The sequence below is a fragment of the Plecotus auritus genome (assembly GCF_963455305.1).
Source record: "Plecotus auritus genome assembly, chromosome: 1".
NCBI classification, from domain to species: Eukaryota; Metazoa; Chordata; class Mammalia; order Chiroptera; family Vespertilionidae; genus Plecotus; species Plecotus auritus.
Window position 1 is genome coordinate 95,157,115 of NC_137770.1, and position 17,691 is coordinate 95,174,805.

The window sequence follows — 17,691 nt, forward strand, 5'->3', positions numbered from 1 at the left end:
TTCTCTTTCTCCTTTCCTCTCTAAAATCATAAAAAAAAATATATATATTTAAAAAAAAGGGAAGCTCAAGCTGCTAAGGTAACTTTATTTTTGATTGTTTTTTAAATTAACTTTAACAAAAAGCCATCTCTTTAAAGTTGTTAGACTTAAGATTGTCAATGGTGATTTATCTCTTGATTTTATTTTTTTAATATATTTTATTGATATTTTTACAGAGACGAAGGGAGAGGGATAGAGAGTTAGAAACATCGATGAGAGAGAAACATCGATCAGCTGCCTCCTGCACACCCCCTACTGGGTACGTGCCCGCAACCAAGGTACATGCCCTTGACCGGAATCGAACCTGGGACCTCTCAGTCCGCAGGCTGACGCTCTATCCACTGAGTCAAACTGGTTTCGGCTCTCTTGATTTTAAATGATTATTTTTCTTTGTTTCTTTATTGAGAGAATGAGAGAGAGAGAGAGAGAGAGAGAGAGAGAGAGAGAGAGAGAAACATGGATATGTTGTTCCACTTATTTACACATTTGTTGATTGATTCATGTATGTGCTCTGAACGGGGATCGAACCCACAGCCTTACTTATCAGGGCAACACTCTAACCAACTGACCTGCCCAGTCAGGGCTAAAGTATGTTTTCAAGTCTGACTTGTTTTTTCTCCTTTTAGTAAATGTAAGTCAGGGGAAAATAAAAATCTCCTCTGTAAACTTCATGTACAATATAGTCTAAAACTTTTTTACTTAGTGTGGTAAAATACCTGCAAAAATAAAAGTAAAACCCCCAAATAACGGTTGAATAGCTAAAGGATTCCTAGTTTGGTCTATGTAAGTCCGCTACTGAAGGTGAGAGAAAGAGATCCGTAAAACAAGGATAACAAATGTTTGTTCTGGAGATGAAAAGTAGAATCTTTCCTTTGTATGCCCTCAGGGTGTAACATATTCTTTACCTAAATTGTAGGATTTGTTTGTGAGAAGACCCTTGCAAAGCGTGGTAGTCAAATCATTTCTATATTAAGCAACCCTCCATCCCCTGCCCCCACACTGCTGCTTCCAGCCTACCCCCACCCCCAAGTACTCTACAAATGTAAGAAGCCAAGGGATGTACCATCCACTCTAACGCCTCCCCCCAAAGGCCACTGTGGTACAAACAGATCAACTGTTGGGTATGTATAGCTTTTTGCTGTCCTTGCTATTTCTTGGCATTTACAGAGAGCATCTTCACATTTCCAAAGCGCTGTACCAACATTTATTAATCCTCACAACACCCCTGTGAGGTAGGTCAATATGTCTTGTGTAGTAGAAACACTGAGGCAGAGAGAGAGGTCAAGTGAACCTGCCTGGGGCCGCAAGGGCACCCCGTGAAGGAGCCCCACCGAATCCTGAAACTAGGGCTCTCCATCCCACATTCACCCGCTTGGTGAGCACTGCATGGACATATTTCCACCAGTGAAGGTGACATGAAGGACAAAGCACACAGAGCTCTCAGTCAGCAAAACAATCAACAGTTCAAATGCAGAGTGACGAGAGAAATCTTCACCAGCACAGCAGCGAGGCTGTGGAGGAAGCCGAATCATGCGGACGAGGCTTGAGGCGCAGGCCGGGCCTTCTTCAGAACCCATCCGAGCGGTGACCAACCCAAATGCCTGTGGTTTCCAAATGGGAGAAAACTCAGAAGAAGACAGTGGGAAAAGCCAACCACTCAACCTAATCTTAAATAGGCATGGCATAATGTTCACCCACATTAGAAAGGCCAGTATGTTTGTAACTACTGACAATTAGTAGCCTTTATGGCACCCAAACTTTATTCCACGTATTTCTGTTTCTTTTCCACCAGCACGAGTTGTTCCCTATAGCAGACTTCTCTCTCTCTCTCTCCATACCAATCTGTACACTGGCATGACTACCAACTACCGGCTCAATGGCATATGTCATGTGGTTCATTGGTGAGCTAGGGATGGAATCCAGGAAACCATAGCAGGCCATATTCTCGGCTCCTGGATTTTAGAAACAGTTGTCTCTAACCGGCCTCTGCCCAATTCCATCTTCTATGAAGTGCCAGAAGCACAGCAGCGGTCCATGGTTTTGTCAAGGGATGGGGGAACTTGGTTCACTCTGTCACTCTAAAGGAAAGAAGGAGAACGAAGAACTGCTCTGTAAGGCATGATAGAGGAGTAGATTCAGTAGAGCTACCCCAGCTTTTAGAGTGATGCAATGACCAGAGTTAAAAACCATCACTGTTATCACCGTTTATTTGACAATAGTTGGTTTAGTCTACAAGTTTAAGGCAAACATACTAATGCATTTGCTTTTCTTCAGAAATCATACTTAGAAAGATTACATAAAGTCTGTCCCAAAACTTCTAAGAAATATTCATTAATTAAAAATAAGTCTGATTAAGATGTTTTACCAGGATACATAAATGAACTAAGGTGGCATACATTTCCTTAAAAACAAAATTCAAAAAAAGGTGGTGGCAATCTTTATCTTGTTTGAAGAATATATTTGGAAAGGGTTAAACTTCAGAAATTACTTAAAGGTAAGTAAGATTGGCAGCCATAAGGAATACCATTCATAAAATAAAGAGAGTTATAGAGGCTACTTTAGAAAAGGACTGAACTTTGGGCTTTTGAAGAGGAGGAGCGCAGGAGCAGCAACTACTGCCCCGGGGAGCCGCAGTGCGGGTGCGGGGGGAGGGGGGGCAGCGCCCACCACGGCCCCCGCCGGGCTGGCAGTGCCCTGGGCCGCACCGCTCCAGGGTTTCTCAGAAAAGAGGTGAGTAGGTGCGCTTTGTCAGCTGTTCCTTTTGTTTCCAGTGAGCAGTAAATGCCGAAGATCATGAAGAAAACAAACATAAAATCTGAAGGAAGGCAGCCCTTTTTAACCCCGACGGTGGAGTGTGGCTTATGTGTCTCCATTTAACACAGCCAGGCAGTTCTGCAGCAACTGTAGGTTGCCCTAAACAGGAAGGGAGAGTCAAGTATAAAGTTCAAATAGTTTGGGAGAGTCTCATTCAAAATATAAAGTATGAAAAATCGCCCAGCTTTTAATTTGTTACAACACAGGAATTTTGGAAACAGCTACTTATTATACACAAATAGACATAAAATTATAGAATTTGTTTCACGAACAACATTTCCCACATACTACATTCTTTAGTAAACTTCCAGCTAGACCAGTATTAATGCTGTGATCTGGCACATTTGAATGAGGGCGAAATATGCCCTTTGTGTCCAGGTTAAACTACTGAACACTTTCTGGCTATAAGATAGGTTCCTATAGCCATTAACAAATAAACTCGCATAGATATATATATATAGCAGTTTTGATAAAAATGGTAAGATTTCAGACAAAAGTATTGTATGAAGTTCACACCTAAGTACCCATTTGTAAGGGGCCAAGGGATGTACCGTCCACTCTAACTATTGCAGTTTTGATAAAAATGGTAAGATTACAGTAAAAGTAGGAAATTCATACCTAAGTACCCATTTGTAAAGCACATACACTGCCATCCAAATCTGGAGATGTGTAAAGACAAACTTAAGTACAGGGTGAGGCAAAAGTAGGTTTACAGTTGTGAGTGTGTGAAGAACAGTTTATCCTGATACTATTATTACTTATAATCCTTGTATCATTTTCCATACGAACAAATGGAAGCCTACTTTTGCCCCAATATTTATGTTACATAATATATAAAACGGGGGTGAAAGAAACCCCTTCCTTCAAGTAGAAAGTCAACCGAAATGTATAAAGAATGATGAAATTAGAAAATGACCACTTGGCAACCATCATGTTAATATCAAAGTCAGGGAAAAATCACGATTAGATGCCAAAAACTGTATGATGCTAAGATGCCAATGCTGTAGCCATTAGCTACGTGCAGCTATGTAAAATTTACATTTCTGTTGGTTAAAAGTAAACATGCACAGGCCGGTATGGCTCAGTTGGTTGGGCGCTGCCCCATGAACTGAAAGGTTGTGGGGTTCGAGTACCAGTCAGGACACATGCTCAGGTGGCGGGCTTGATCTCTGGTAGGGGTTGTACAGGAGGCAGCTGATCAATGTTTCACTCTCACATTGGTGCTTCTCTCTCTCTCTCTCCCCTCTCTAAAAATCAATATTTAAAAAAGTAAAAAAAACAACACAAAAAAACCCCCCAAACAAAAACATAATAAAAACTCAGTTCCTCATTTGCACTACCCACATCTCAAGTGTTTGATAGCCGCATGAGGCCAGTGGCTACCACACTGGATAGTGGTGACTGAGCGATGAGGGACGCGTGGGAGGCTACCAATCGATGTGTCTCTCTCACATCAATGTTTCTCTCTGTCTTTCCCTCTCTCTTCCGCTCTCCCTAAAATCAATGGAAAATTATCCTCGGGTGAGGATTAACAACAGAAATCAGCCTTTCTTGGTGCCACGTACTTTCATAATTAGATTAACAAATGTTGATTCCTTTGGTGCTGGATCAATCTTTTACATTAAAATTTAGATGAAGATATAAAAGGGAAGTTCATACAGATTAGAAATGTCCACCACTTTGTAGGAATAATTAGTTTAATAGAAAATTCTTTATGACCAAAGCCATATTTTTAAAGAAACGAGTGCTCTGGGCTAAAACTAGCAAGCTAAACTCTAACAGCTATAACTGTAGCCTGCACTTACATTGTAAAAATTAAATGCTCGGTAAATAAAGAATTCTAGAGATGTGTTGCACACTGTGAACATACTCAACACGACTGAACTGTACACTTACTAGTTCTTACCGATGGGCCCTGGCCAGTGTGGTTTGGTGTTTAGGGCATCGCTACCAGTCAGGGCATGTACCCAGGTTGCAGGTTCGATCCCTGGTCAGAATGTGTATGGAAGGCAACCAATGCATATTCCTCTCTCTCTTTCTGTCTCTCCCTCTAAAATCAATGAAAACAGCCCTGGCCGGTGTGGCTCAGTTGGTTGAGTGTCATCCTTGCACAGAAAGGTCACCAGTTCCATGCCTAGGTTGTGGGTTTGATCCCTGGTAGGGGTGAATGCAGAAGGCAGCCAATCAATGATTCTCCTCACTGATGTTTCTCTCTCTCTCCTCCTTCTTCTTCTCTGAAATCAATAAAAATATATTAAAAATTTTTTTCAAGTGGTATTTGTATATATTTAGAAAGATTATTTTGTTTGTTAATCCTTACCCAAGGATATTTTTTCCATTTACTTTTTATTTATTTTTTCCCCCATTGATTTTTTAGAAAGAGTGGAAGAGAGGGAGGGAGGGGGAGCGGGAAGGGGAGAGAGAGAGGGAGAGAGACAGGAAGAGGGAGAGAGAGAGGGAGAGAGAGAGACATCGATTGGTTGCCTCCTGAACACACCCCTACCAGAGCTGGGGATGGAACCTGCGACCCAGGTACATACCCTTGACTGGGAATCAAACCCGACCCTTCAGTCTCAGGGCTAATGCTCTAACCACTGAGAAAAACTGGTGGCCAGGCAGAAAGATTTATTATTTTTTTAAAAAAATATATATTTTAATTTTTACTGATTTCAGAGAGGAAGGGAGAGGGAGAGAGAGATAGAAACATCAATGATGAGAGAGAATCATATTAATATCAAAGTCATGGAAAACACTGGGGACCGAGCCAGCAACCCTGGCATGTGCCCTTGACCAGAATCGAACCTGGGACCCTTCAGTCTGCAGGCTGATGCTCTATCCACTGAGCCAAACCAGCCAGGCAAAAGATTTATTTTTTAAACAGCTAGTAAAAAAAAAAAAGGTACTGGTTTCCATATTAGATACCAGAGTCTTGCAGAGCTGACCACCAAAGTCATTATAGATATTATTTTTGTTTGAATGACATCACTTAAGAAATCTCTCTCTCTCGCCAAAACCGGTTTGGCTCAGTGGATAGAGCGTCGGCCTGCGGACTGAAGGGTCCCGGGTTTGATTCCGGTCAAGGGCATGTCCCTTGGTTGCGGGCACATCCCCAGTGGGAGGTGTGCGGGAGGCAGCTGATCGATGTTTCTCTCTCATCGATGTTTCTGGCTCTCTATCCCTCTCCCTTCCTTTCTGTAAAATATCAATAAAATATGTTAAAAAAAAAAAAAGAAATCTCTCTCAATTCTAGGATTCTCTTTTAAAATTTACTGTAAGGTTTGTGCTAAGCTTTATATTAACTACAAGAAAGAATTTAAGAGCTGTAAAAAACTCTGTAAGAGGATATTACTAAAACCAAATATTTTAAAGGAGTGAAATAAACTTGGAAAATTTAATTTCAATTTAGTAATAGTTCTTACAGTATGCTTTGGAATCAGTTTTATAACTGACTCCTTTGTAAATTATAAGCTCCTGAAACTGTTATCCCTTTATGATATTACCTTTGCATGCTTCAGTTCCAACTCTGCCAGTTCCACTAAGTTTTTTCTGAATGCTGCAACTCTTCTTGTCTTAAAATCTATAAGTTCTGTGAACAAAAGAAATTAGGGTATTTTATTTACATACTAGTGTAAAACATACCTTATTAAAGGATAATGTAATAGTACCTTGTTTTGCAGACTCTGATATTTTTTCAAATTTCTGACAACATAATTGTTGGGATGTTTCTGCCTGTAAAACATCTTTATTTTTGGCTCTTGCTTTATCCAGTGCTTTATTAGCATTTTCATAATCCACTAGTGACCTAGATCTTCGATAGAGGAGATCCTATAAAACATAATGCAAACTGTTGGACAAAAATAGACAGAGGCAAAGAAGCATTGAACAGACTGTCAAACTACAGCGATAAGGTAGGGGAGGGTTAGGGGGATAGAGATCAACCGAAGGACTTGTATGCATGCATATAAGCACAACCAACAGACGCAAGACACTAGAGGTGGGGGGACGAGGGCAAGTGCCAGGGGGTAGGGGAGGCCAGGGGGAGGTGAGTGGGGACAAAAAAAAAAAAAAAAAAAAAAAGAGAGAGACATATGTACTACTATTTGTAAAACCTTAAACAGTAAAATTAAAAAAAAAAATAAAAAGAAAAAAAACAAAAAACAGAATGCTTTACAATAATAGATGCTTCACATTTCTAGTAGCTACACTCAACCACCTCCACCACCGCCACCTAATCGTCCTCAGAGATAACACTTATACAGTGAATACCACATGCCAGCTAATCTTGTATTTTTTTAAATAATAGCTTTAGTGAGACATAATTCATATACCACATAGCTCACTCATTCAGATGCACAATACAATGGTTTTTAGGATGCTCACAGAGTTGCTGAACCATCATTAAAATCAATGTTAGAATATTTGTTGTCACCCCCAAAAGAAACCCCATATCCACTAATAGTAACTCTCCATTCTCAACCCCCACTCCAACCATCAATGGTTTCTGTCTCTACAAATCTGTCTATTCTGGACATGTTATTAAAAAATGAAATCATATAATATGTGGCCTTTTGTGTATAGCTTTTTTTTTTAAAGTATGTTTTTACTGATTTCATAGAGAGGAAGGGAGAAGGAGAGAGAAACTTCAATGATTAGAGAGAATCATTGATCGGCTGCCTCCTGCATGGCCCCTACTGCGGATGGAGCTGAAAACCTGAGCGTGTGCCCTGACCAGGAATTGAACAGTGATCTCCTGGTTCATAGGTTGACATTCAACCACTGAGCCACACTGGATGGACTTTCGTATGGCTTTTTAAACTTTGCATGTTTCAAATTCATCTGTGTTACAGCATGAATCAGTACTTTCCTTTTTATTGGTAAACTAGAGGTCCGGTGCATGAAATTTGTGCATGGGTAGGGTACCTAGGCCTGGCCGGTGATCAGGGCTGATCTGTGGGGCGACTGGTGGGGTGATCAGGGTCCCCACTCGTTCCCAGCTTGGCCTGGCACCACCTGCTCGCTGGCCCCGCCCCCTGCCACCACCACTGGCCACCTCCCTCTGCAGAGCAACTGGTGGGGCGATCAGGGGCCCCCATTTGCACCTGCCTTGGCTGGCCTGGCACCGCCCACTTGCCGGCCCCATCCCCCGCTGCCGCTGATTGGGGCCTGTGGGCTGGAGGCAGCTTGTGTTGAGCGTCTGCTCCCTGGTGGTCAGTGCATGTCATATTGACTGGCAGTTCCACCATTCGGTCAATTTGCATATTAGGGTTTTATATAGATTATATATATACTAGAGGCCCAGTGCACGAAATTCACGCACTTGGGGGGGGGGTGGTGGTCCCTCAGCCCGGCCTGCGCCCTCTTGCAGTCTGGGAGCCCTTGGGGGGATGTCCAACTGATGGTTCCTTAGCGCTGCCGCGGAGGTGGGAGAGGCTCCTGCCACTGCCGCTGTGCTCACCAGCCATGAGCCTGGCTTCTGGCTGAGCGGTGCTTCCCCTGTGGAAGTGCACTGACCACCAGGGGCAGCTCCTGCATTGAGCGTCTGCCCCTGGTGGTCAGTACATGTCATAGTGACTGGTTGTTCCACCGTTTGGTTGATTTGCATATTAGCCTTTTATTATATATTAGGGGCCTGGTGTACGAAATTCGTGCACTGGGGGTGGGGGTGGGGGTCCCTCAGCCCAGCCTGACCCCTCTCACATACTGGGAGCCCTCAGGGGATGTCCTACTGATGGCTTAGGACCGTTCCCCATGGGGAGCGGGCCCAAGCCGCAGTCTGTCCTCCCTTTGTGGGAGGCGACCGGGCTGATCAGGGAAAGGCCCATCACCCCGCTGCTGCAGCCACTGCCAGTCACCACAGCCACCATGGTGTTTTCATCTACACGGACTCCAGTCCCTTCACCATGAAAAAATGACAACTTTCTTTAGGTATTTTCAAGATGTGTCTTTCATAGGATATGACATTTCTTTCTTTTTTTAAATTTTTTATCCTCACCTGAGGATATGTTTCCATTGATTTTTAGAGAATGTGGAAGAGAAAGGGAAAGACAGAGAGAAACATCAAAGTGAGAGGAACACTTTGATTGGTTGCCTCCTGCATGAGCCCTGACCTGGGCCCCAGCCTGCAACCTAGGTACATGCCCTTGATCAGAATCGAACCCGGACCCTGCGGTCGGCAAGCCTAGGCATTATCCACTGAGCCAAACCGGCTAGGGCAGGATAAGACATTTCTTAGCCCTCCACAGTGGACCTTCGTTTTTTTCTCCAGGAGTGTGGTGGAAAAACCCTAGATCACCTTTTTGGATTCTTATACCCAAGTTACCAAGAATATTACCAGTGGCATACAGGGAGCTTAGCCAATGAGCGGTCAGAAAAGGTGTTTCCTCTGTAGTTCACACCAATCACGGGATGGGCCCTGCCCAGGCCTAAAGCCTCTGGCCAAAGCTTTAGGCTTGGGCAGAGGACCCCCAGCTCCCTCTGATCGCCAGCTCCACCCCTGCCCAAACCTAAAGCCTTGGGGCCTGGGCAGGGGTTCCCCAGCTCCCTCCAATCTCCGGCTCCGACCCTGCCTAGGCCTAAAGCCTCTGGCTAGAGCTTTAGGCCTGGGCAAGAGGCCCCCAGCTCCCTCCGATCACCGGCTTCACCCCTGCCCCCTAGGCTCTGATCGCAGGCTTGGCCCAGCCCAGGAGCCCCCTGGCTCAGGCCCTTCCTAGGAGTGACCCAGGCGCTGGGCGCCTATGTATGCAAATTAACCTCCATCTTTGTTGGGTTAATTTGCATACTCACTCTGATTGGCTATGGGCATAGCGGCGGTACGGTCAATATACATGTTTGTGTATTATTAGGTAAGAGGATATTTAATTCCCACCTGAGGATATGTTTTCTTTATTGATTTTAGAGAAAGGAAAGGGAGAGTGAGAGAGGGAGAGAGACAGACAGACACTGAGGTGAGAAACATGGATCAACATGGATTGGTTGCCTCCTCCATGCACCTTGACTGCACAGGACAATGTTCCAACCAAGTGAGCCACATTGGCCAGGGCCATTTTTTTTTATTACATACATTAGTACATATATATCCTTTTTCCCCCCCATTGACCTTCCCCCAGCCTCCCCTACCCCCTGTCACATGCCCTCATCCCACTCCCCCAGTGTCTTGTGTCCATTGGTGTGCTTATATGCATGCATACAAGTCCTTTTGGTTGATCTATTTCCCTCCCTCCCCAACACTCCCCAGCCTTCCCACTGTAATTTGACAGTCTGTTCGGTGCTTTATCTATCTTTTATTCATCAGGTTATAATGTTCTTTATTTTCCATAAATGAGTGAGATCATGTGATATTTTTCTTTCATTGCCTGGCTTCTTTCACTTAACATAATGTTCTCCAGGTCCATTCATGCTGTTGCAAATGGTAAGAATTCCTTCTTTTTTATAGCAGCATAGTATTCCATTGTGTAGATGTACCACAGTTTTCTAATCAACTCATCTACTGATAGGCATTTAGGCTGTTTCCAAATCTTAGCTATGGTGAATTGTGCTGCTATGAACATAGGGGTGCGTATATCCTTTCTGATGGTGTTTCTAGTTTCTTGGGATATAATCCTAGAAGTGGGATTACTGGGTCAAATGGGAGCTCCATTTTTAGTTTTTTGAGGAAACTCCATACTGTTCTCCACAGTGGCTGCACCAGTCTGCATTCCCATCAGCAGTGCATGAGGGTTCCTTTTTCTCTGCATCCTCACCAGCACTTGTCGTTTGATTTGTTGATGGTTGCCATTCTGACAGGTGTGAGATGGTACCACATTGTCATTTTGATTTGCATCTCTCGGATAATTAGTGACTTTGAGCATGTTTTCATATGTCTCTTGGCCTTCCTCTGTCTTCTTCTGAAAAGATTCTTTTTAGGTCCGTTGCCCATTTTTTTATTGGATCATTTATCTTCCTTTTATTAAGCTGTATAAGTTCCCTGTATATGTTGGAGATTAAACCTTTATCAGTGATAACATTTGCAAATATGTTCCCCCATGCAGTGGGCTCTCTTGTTGTTTTGTTGATGGTTTCTTTTGCTGTGCAAAAGCTTTTTATTTTGATGTAGTCCCATTTGTTTATTTTCTCTTAAGCTTCCATTGCCCTAGGAGCGGTATCGGTGAAGAAATTGCTTCAGCATATGTCTGAGATTTTGTTGCCTGTGGATTCCTCTAGTATTTTTATGGTTTCCCATCTTATGTTTAAGTCCTATATCCATTTTGAGTTAATTTTTGTGTATGGTGTAAGTTGGTGGTCTAGTTTCATTTTTTTTTTGCATGTATCCGTCCAATTTTCCCAACACCATTTATTGAAGAGACTGTCTTGACTCCATTGTATGTTCATGCCTCCTTTGTCAAATATTAATTGAGCACAGTGGTTTGGGTCGATATCTGGATTCTCTATTCTATTCCATTGATCTATATGTCTGTTCTTGTGCCAGTACCAGGCTGTTTTGAGAACAGTGGCTTTGTAGTACAGCTTGAAATCTGGTATTGAGATCCCATCTACTTTGTTCTTCTTTATCAGGATCGCTGTGGTTATTTGGGGTCTTTTTTTATTACAGATGAATTTTTGGAGAGTTCTTTCTAGGTCTGTGAAATATTCGGCCAGGGCCATTTTGAGTGCATTTTTATATGTGATGTGAAGAAGGGGTCCAACTTTATTCTTTCTCATGTGACTATTCAGTTGTCCAATATCATTTGTTGAAGTCTTTTCTTTCTTTTTTAAAAAAATATATTTTATTGATTTTTTTACAGAGAGGAAGGGAGAGGGATAGAGAGGTAGAAACATCAATGAGAGAGAAACATCTATCAGCCACCTCCTACCGGGGATGTGCCCGCAACCAAGGTACATGCCCTTGACCAGAAATGAACCTGGGACTGTTCAGTCCGCAGGCCGATGCTCTATCCACTGAGCCAAACCGGTCATGGCTCTTAAAAAAAAAAAAAAAATTTTTTATTGGTTTCAGAGAGGAAGGGAGAGGAAGACAAGAGATAGAAACATCAATGATGACAGAATCATTGATTGGTTGCGCCTGCACGTCGGACCGAGCTCGCAACCCAGGCATGTGCCCTTGACTGGAATCGAACCCAGGACCCTTGAGTCCACAAGCCGACGCTCTATCCAAACAGGCGAGGGCAAAGTCTTTTCTTTTCTCCACTAAACTATCTTAGCACCCTTGTCAACAATCAATTGACTGTCTCAGCAAACTAGGAACAGAAGGAACATCCTCAACTTGATAAAAACATCTGCTAAAAACCTACAACTAATATCAGATTTAATGGTGAGAAATTATAAGCTTTCCTACTAATATTAGGAACAACACAAGGATGTCCAGTATTACCACTCCTTCTCAATATCGAACTTGGAGTCCTAGCTAATGTAATCAGAAAAGAAAATAAGAAGTATACAGATTTGGAAGAAATAAATAGATGACTGTTTATGTAGAAATCTGATAAAAGAAAAAAACACATAAAAAACCCCTCCTGAACTAATAAATATAAATAATAAGGTTGTAGGATACAACATTAATAAACAAAAGTCAACTGCTATCTTATATACCAGCAATGAACAAGTAAAATTTGAAATTAAAAATACCATTAGCACGCCACGAAATAAAATACTTAGGTATCGATCTAACAAAATATATACAAAACCTGTAGGAGAAAAACTAAAAAAACTGATAAAAGAAATCAAAGAACTAAGTAAATGCAGAGATATTCCATGTTGACGGATAGGGAGACTCAATATTGTCAAAATCAATTCTTTCCCACTTGAGCTATAGATTCAAATCAGCTTTATTTGTAAAAGCTGAAAACTTTTTTTTTGTAGTTATCAAGAAAATGATCCTAAAGTTTATGTGAAGAGGCAAAAGACACAGAATAACCAATGCAATATTAAAGGAGAAGAACAAACTCTGAGGACCGACATTACTTGAAATTGAAGCCTTACTATTGTGAGAATAAACAAGTAATTTTTTCTGTCAAAGAATAGTTTAGACAACCCTCGTGTTGGCCACACGACTTGCAGCTCCCCTGGGGGCCGCCATCTTGAAATGGCAAAGGCCAATTCCTCCCTTCAAATTAGCCAATCGTGAAAGACTGTGTGCCTGTGAAGTATGGTAGCAACCATACTTGGGTAAAAATTGCTGTTTTATATATATATATATATATATATATATATATATATATATATATATATATTTTAAAATATATTTTATTGATATTTTACAGAGAGGAAGGGAGAGGGATAGAGAGCTAGAAACATCGATGAGAGAGAAACATCGATCAGCTGCCTCCTGCACACCTCCCACAGGGGATGTGCCCGCAACCAAGGTACATGCCCTTGACCGGAATCGAACCCGGGACCTTTCAGTCCGCAAGCCAACGCTCTATCCACTGAGCCAAACCGGTTTCAGCACTGTTTAATATTTTAACCTTGCTGTTTTGGGTTCTGTACTCATTTAAAAGTTATTTTGATTTTCTGAACTTATGTATGATTGAAAACTCCATTGATGGTGGTTTGAATATCCCATTGATTGTGATCTCACTGGTCACCGAAGCACATTCCTCTGGGACCCAGGACAGATAGTGATCCTAAATTGTCTCAGTAGCTACAGATAACTGAGTTTCAGTTGACTCAGTGGTCCCAGAATCTGGACAGCACAATTATTCTAAATTGTCCAGGTGGTCCCAGATAATGCATTTCTGTTGATTCAGTGATTTGTAGATACTTTAGATAACTAAGTTGCTCATATTCTGCTTCTGTAAAAATGCTTTTCGCGAAACAGGTTCCTCATTCCAGACCCAAAGATGTAATCAATACTTTTGTGATATTCTGCCAATATAAGCCAGCTGTGGCAAGCTGTTCAGGGCTGCGAGGTCTGGAGCACTTTTGCTCCCTCGTATGCCGCCGGCTTTTAATAAATGACTCCATAATTGGACCTTTTCTTGTGGTGTCCTTTGTAAGATGGGGGTTACACTACAACACCTGAGCTCCACTCAAGAGTGAGGGACAGGTCATGTGCATCAGGATTAAAAAGCCGAGCAGACGCCTGCTCAGTGTGCACGTGCTTCTAGACCATGTGCTGTGCACCCTTGTACGTAGAAGTAAAGATATCTGCCTTGCTGCCTGGTTCCCCAATATGTTCTGTGTTCTACCAGGACCCCTGAATTTGGAGTCTCGCCTTATTCCTTTTTTTTTTTTTTAAATATATTTTATTGATTTTTTACAGAGAGGAAGGGAGAGGGATAGAGAGTTAGAAACATCGATGAGAAAGAAACATCGATCAGCTGCCTCCTGCACACCTCCTACTGGGGATGTGCCCGCAACCAAGGTACATGCCCTTGACCGGAATTGAACCTGGGACTTTTCAGTCCGCAGGCCGACGCTCTATCCACTGAGCCAAACCGGTTAGGGCTCGCCTTATTTCTTACACTATAAAGCTACAATAATCTAAACAGTGTGGTACTGGTGGAAAATAAAAGATAAATAGATCCATAGAACAAAATAAAGCTCAGCGCTAGACCTATAGTCAACTGATCTTGGATAAAGGAGCAAAGGCAATACAGTGTAGAAAAATCCACTTTTTCAGCATGGTGCTGGGAAAACTGGACATTCACATGCAAAGAAATAAATTCATACACACAGACCTTACACCCTTTACAAAAATTAAAGTAGATCATAGACCTACATGTAAAAGGTAAAACTACAAAACACCTAGAAGATAGTGTAGGAGAAAATCCAGATGATCTTGGGTTTGGTGATCACCCAAGGCATGATCTATGAAAGAAATAATTGTTAAGGTGGAGTTCTTTAAAATTAAAATTTTCTGCTATGCAGCCCTGGCCGAGTGGCTCAGTTGCTTGGAGTTTCATCCCGTACACCAAAAAGGTGCAGGTTTGATCCCCAGTTGACAACTGATTGATGTTTCTCTCTCTTTGCCTTCCTCTCTCTCTCTAAAAATCAATAAAAACATATCCTTGGGTGAGGATAAAAAAAGTTTCTGCTATGCAAAAGACACTGTCAAGAGGATGAGAAGACAAGCCACAGACTAAGATAAAATATTTACAAAAGACATATCTGATAAAGGACTGCTACCTAAAATATACAAAGAACTCTTATGATTCAACAATAGAAAATGAATTCAATTTAAAAATTGGCCAAAGGGCAATTTTAAAAATAGACACTTCACCAAAGAAGATACATAGATGTCAAATAAGTATGTGAAAATATGCTTCACATCACTTGTCATCAGGAAAATACAAATTGGAACAATGAGATACCATCACACACCTTTTAGAATGGCCAAAACCCACATTGACAACTCCCAGTGCCAGTAAGGATGAGAAGCAACAGCAACTCTCAGAAATGCAAAATAGAACAGCTACTTTGGAAAATGGTTTGGCAGAACTAAACACACTCTTTCCATATGATCTAGCAATTGTGTTCCTTGGTATTTACTCAAAAGAGTTAAAAACATATGTCCACCCAAAAGCCTGCACATGAATGTTTATAGCAGCTTTATTCATAATTGCCAAAACTTGGAAGCAACCATGATGTCCTTCAGTAGGTCAATGGACAAATAAACTTGGTAATCCAGACAACGGATTATTACTCAGTGCTAAAAGGAAATGAATTATGAAGCTATGAAAAGACATAGAGGAAACTTACATGCATATTACTAAGTGGGAAAAGCCAGTCTGAAAAGGCCCAACTATATGACATTCTGGAAAAGGCAGAACTATGGTGACAAGTATAAAGACCAACAGGGGTTAGGAGGAAGGAGGATGAAGAGGTGGAGCACGGAGGATTTTTAGGGTGGTGAAACTATTCCGGATGACACTCATACGGTGAATACATGTCATCACACATTTGTTAAAACCAACAGAACGTGCAACACTGAGAGTGAACTCTAGTATAAACTACGTTCTCTATTGTTTGGCTTCTTTCACCATCTTTTTAAATTCATCCATGTTGTTGCTTGAATGAGACGTTCATTGCTTTTTAATGCTGAGTAACATTCCACTGTATGGCTGGCTATACCACAATTTATTTATCCACTCACCTGTTGGTGGACATTTGGGTTGTTGCTGCCAGTTTTCAGCTATTACAAATAAAGCAGATATGAACATCTGTGGGGACATATGCTTTAAAATACCTAAACTGAAATTATTGGATCATAGGGTAGTCTATGCTTAAGTTTTAAAGAAACTGTTATACTTTTCCAAAGTATTGCATCATATTTCCACTGTGTATGAAAGTTCCAGTTGCTATAATTTTAAAAAATAGTTTATTGATATTTAGAGAGAGAGGAAGGGAGAAGAGAGAAATATCAATGTGAAAGCCCAACACTGATCAGCTGCCGCCTGCATGCCCCACACCGGGAATCCGAATTGAACCAGCAGCCCTTCATTGTACAGGATGACCCCCAACTAACTGACCCACACGGCCAGGGCCAGTTGCTATAATTTTTGTCAGAATTTTTCCATTTTAGTCATTCTAATTAAGGAGTATGGTGATATGCAATTGTAGTGTTTTTTTTTTTTTTTTAATTCTTACAATTTTACATTTTTTTAAAAATCATCACCCTAGAATATTTTTTCCATTGATTTTTAGAGAGAGTGGAGGAGAGAGGAAAAGACAGAGAGAAATATTGATGTGAGAGAAACACATAGATGGGTTGGTTAACTCATGCACGTGCCCCAACCAGGGCTCGGACCGGGGAAGAGCCTGCAATCGAGGTATGTGCCTTTGACCTTAATCAAACCTGGGACCCTTCGGTTCCCACTGAGCCAAACCGGCTACAGCAAGTTTCAATTCTTTCTTATGATTACTAAAAAAATTTGGATTTACTTTTAAAGCGATGTTCTGTTCTAAAAAGTTTTCTATTAACAACTATATATTATAATAAAATAATAAATTTAAAGTCTTCAAAAGTGACCAATTCATTTTATCCTGGCCCATCCAATGTAAATCGTTTATAAGACACAATCTGATTTAAAATAATTTTATATGGATGGTATATTTGCAAGTACCCAAGTCCTCAAATTTAAAAGAATTCTTTATAATTTATTTTTTAAAAAAATGTTTTATTGATTTTTTACAGAGAGGAAGGGAGAGGGATAGAGAGTTAGAAACATCGATAAGAGAGTAACATCGATCAGCTGCCTCCTGCAACACCCCCTACTGGGGATGTGCCCGCAACCAAGGTACATGCCCTTGACCGGAATCGAACCTGGGACCCTTGAGTCCGCAGGCCGACGCTCTATCCACTGAGCCAAACCGGTTAGGGCAAGAATTCTTTATAATTTAATAAGAAATGAAAGAATGGCCGAGACCGGTTTGGCTCAGTGGATAGAGCGTTGGCCTGCGGACTGAGAGGTCCCGGGTTCGATTCCGGTCAAGGGCATGTACCTTGGTTGCAGGCACATCCCCAGTGGGAGGTGTGCAGGAGGCAGCTGATCGATGTTTCTCTCTCATCGATGTTTCTAGCTCTCTATCCCTCTCCTTTCCTCTCTGTAAAAAATCAATAAAATATATATAAAAAAAAAAAAAAAAAAAAAAGAAATGAAAGAATGGCGTTCAAAGCACCACTGATCAAATGGGAATTTTCTGTGCAATATCTCAATTGATAAATTAACATTCATTTTGGAGTATTTGAGTCACTAAGTTTTCTACGGTTTTTTAAAAAAATTCTTTATTGTTTAAAGTATTACATATGAATCTTTTCTCTCCCATTGATCTCTCCCCGCTCGTTCACTGCCCCTCCCCCACCCAGCCACTGACTGTGTCCATGGGTTATGCTGATATGCA

The 17,691-nt window shown here is 41.5% G+C and overlaps 1 protein-coding gene across 1 annotated transcript in view; it reads right to left on the minus strand.

Moving 5' to 3' along the window:
* Positions 1–1,216: 1,216 nt before the first annotated feature.
* Positions 1,217–17,691, minus strand: part of SNX6 (sorting nexin 6) — a 65,979-nt gene continuing 49,504 nt past the window's right edge. The window contains exons 12-14 of the mRNA XM_080682545.1: positions 6,519–6,678; positions 6,354–6,439; positions 1,217–2,952 (exon numbers count right to left, since the gene is read on the minus strand). Coding sequence (XP_080538671.1) covers positions 2,899–2,952; positions 6,354–6,439; positions 6,519–6,678 — 300 coding nt within the window. The 3' untranslated portion in view covers positions 1,217–2,898. The remainder of the gene's footprint in view (positions 2,953–6,353; positions 6,440–6,518; positions 6,679–17,691) is intronic.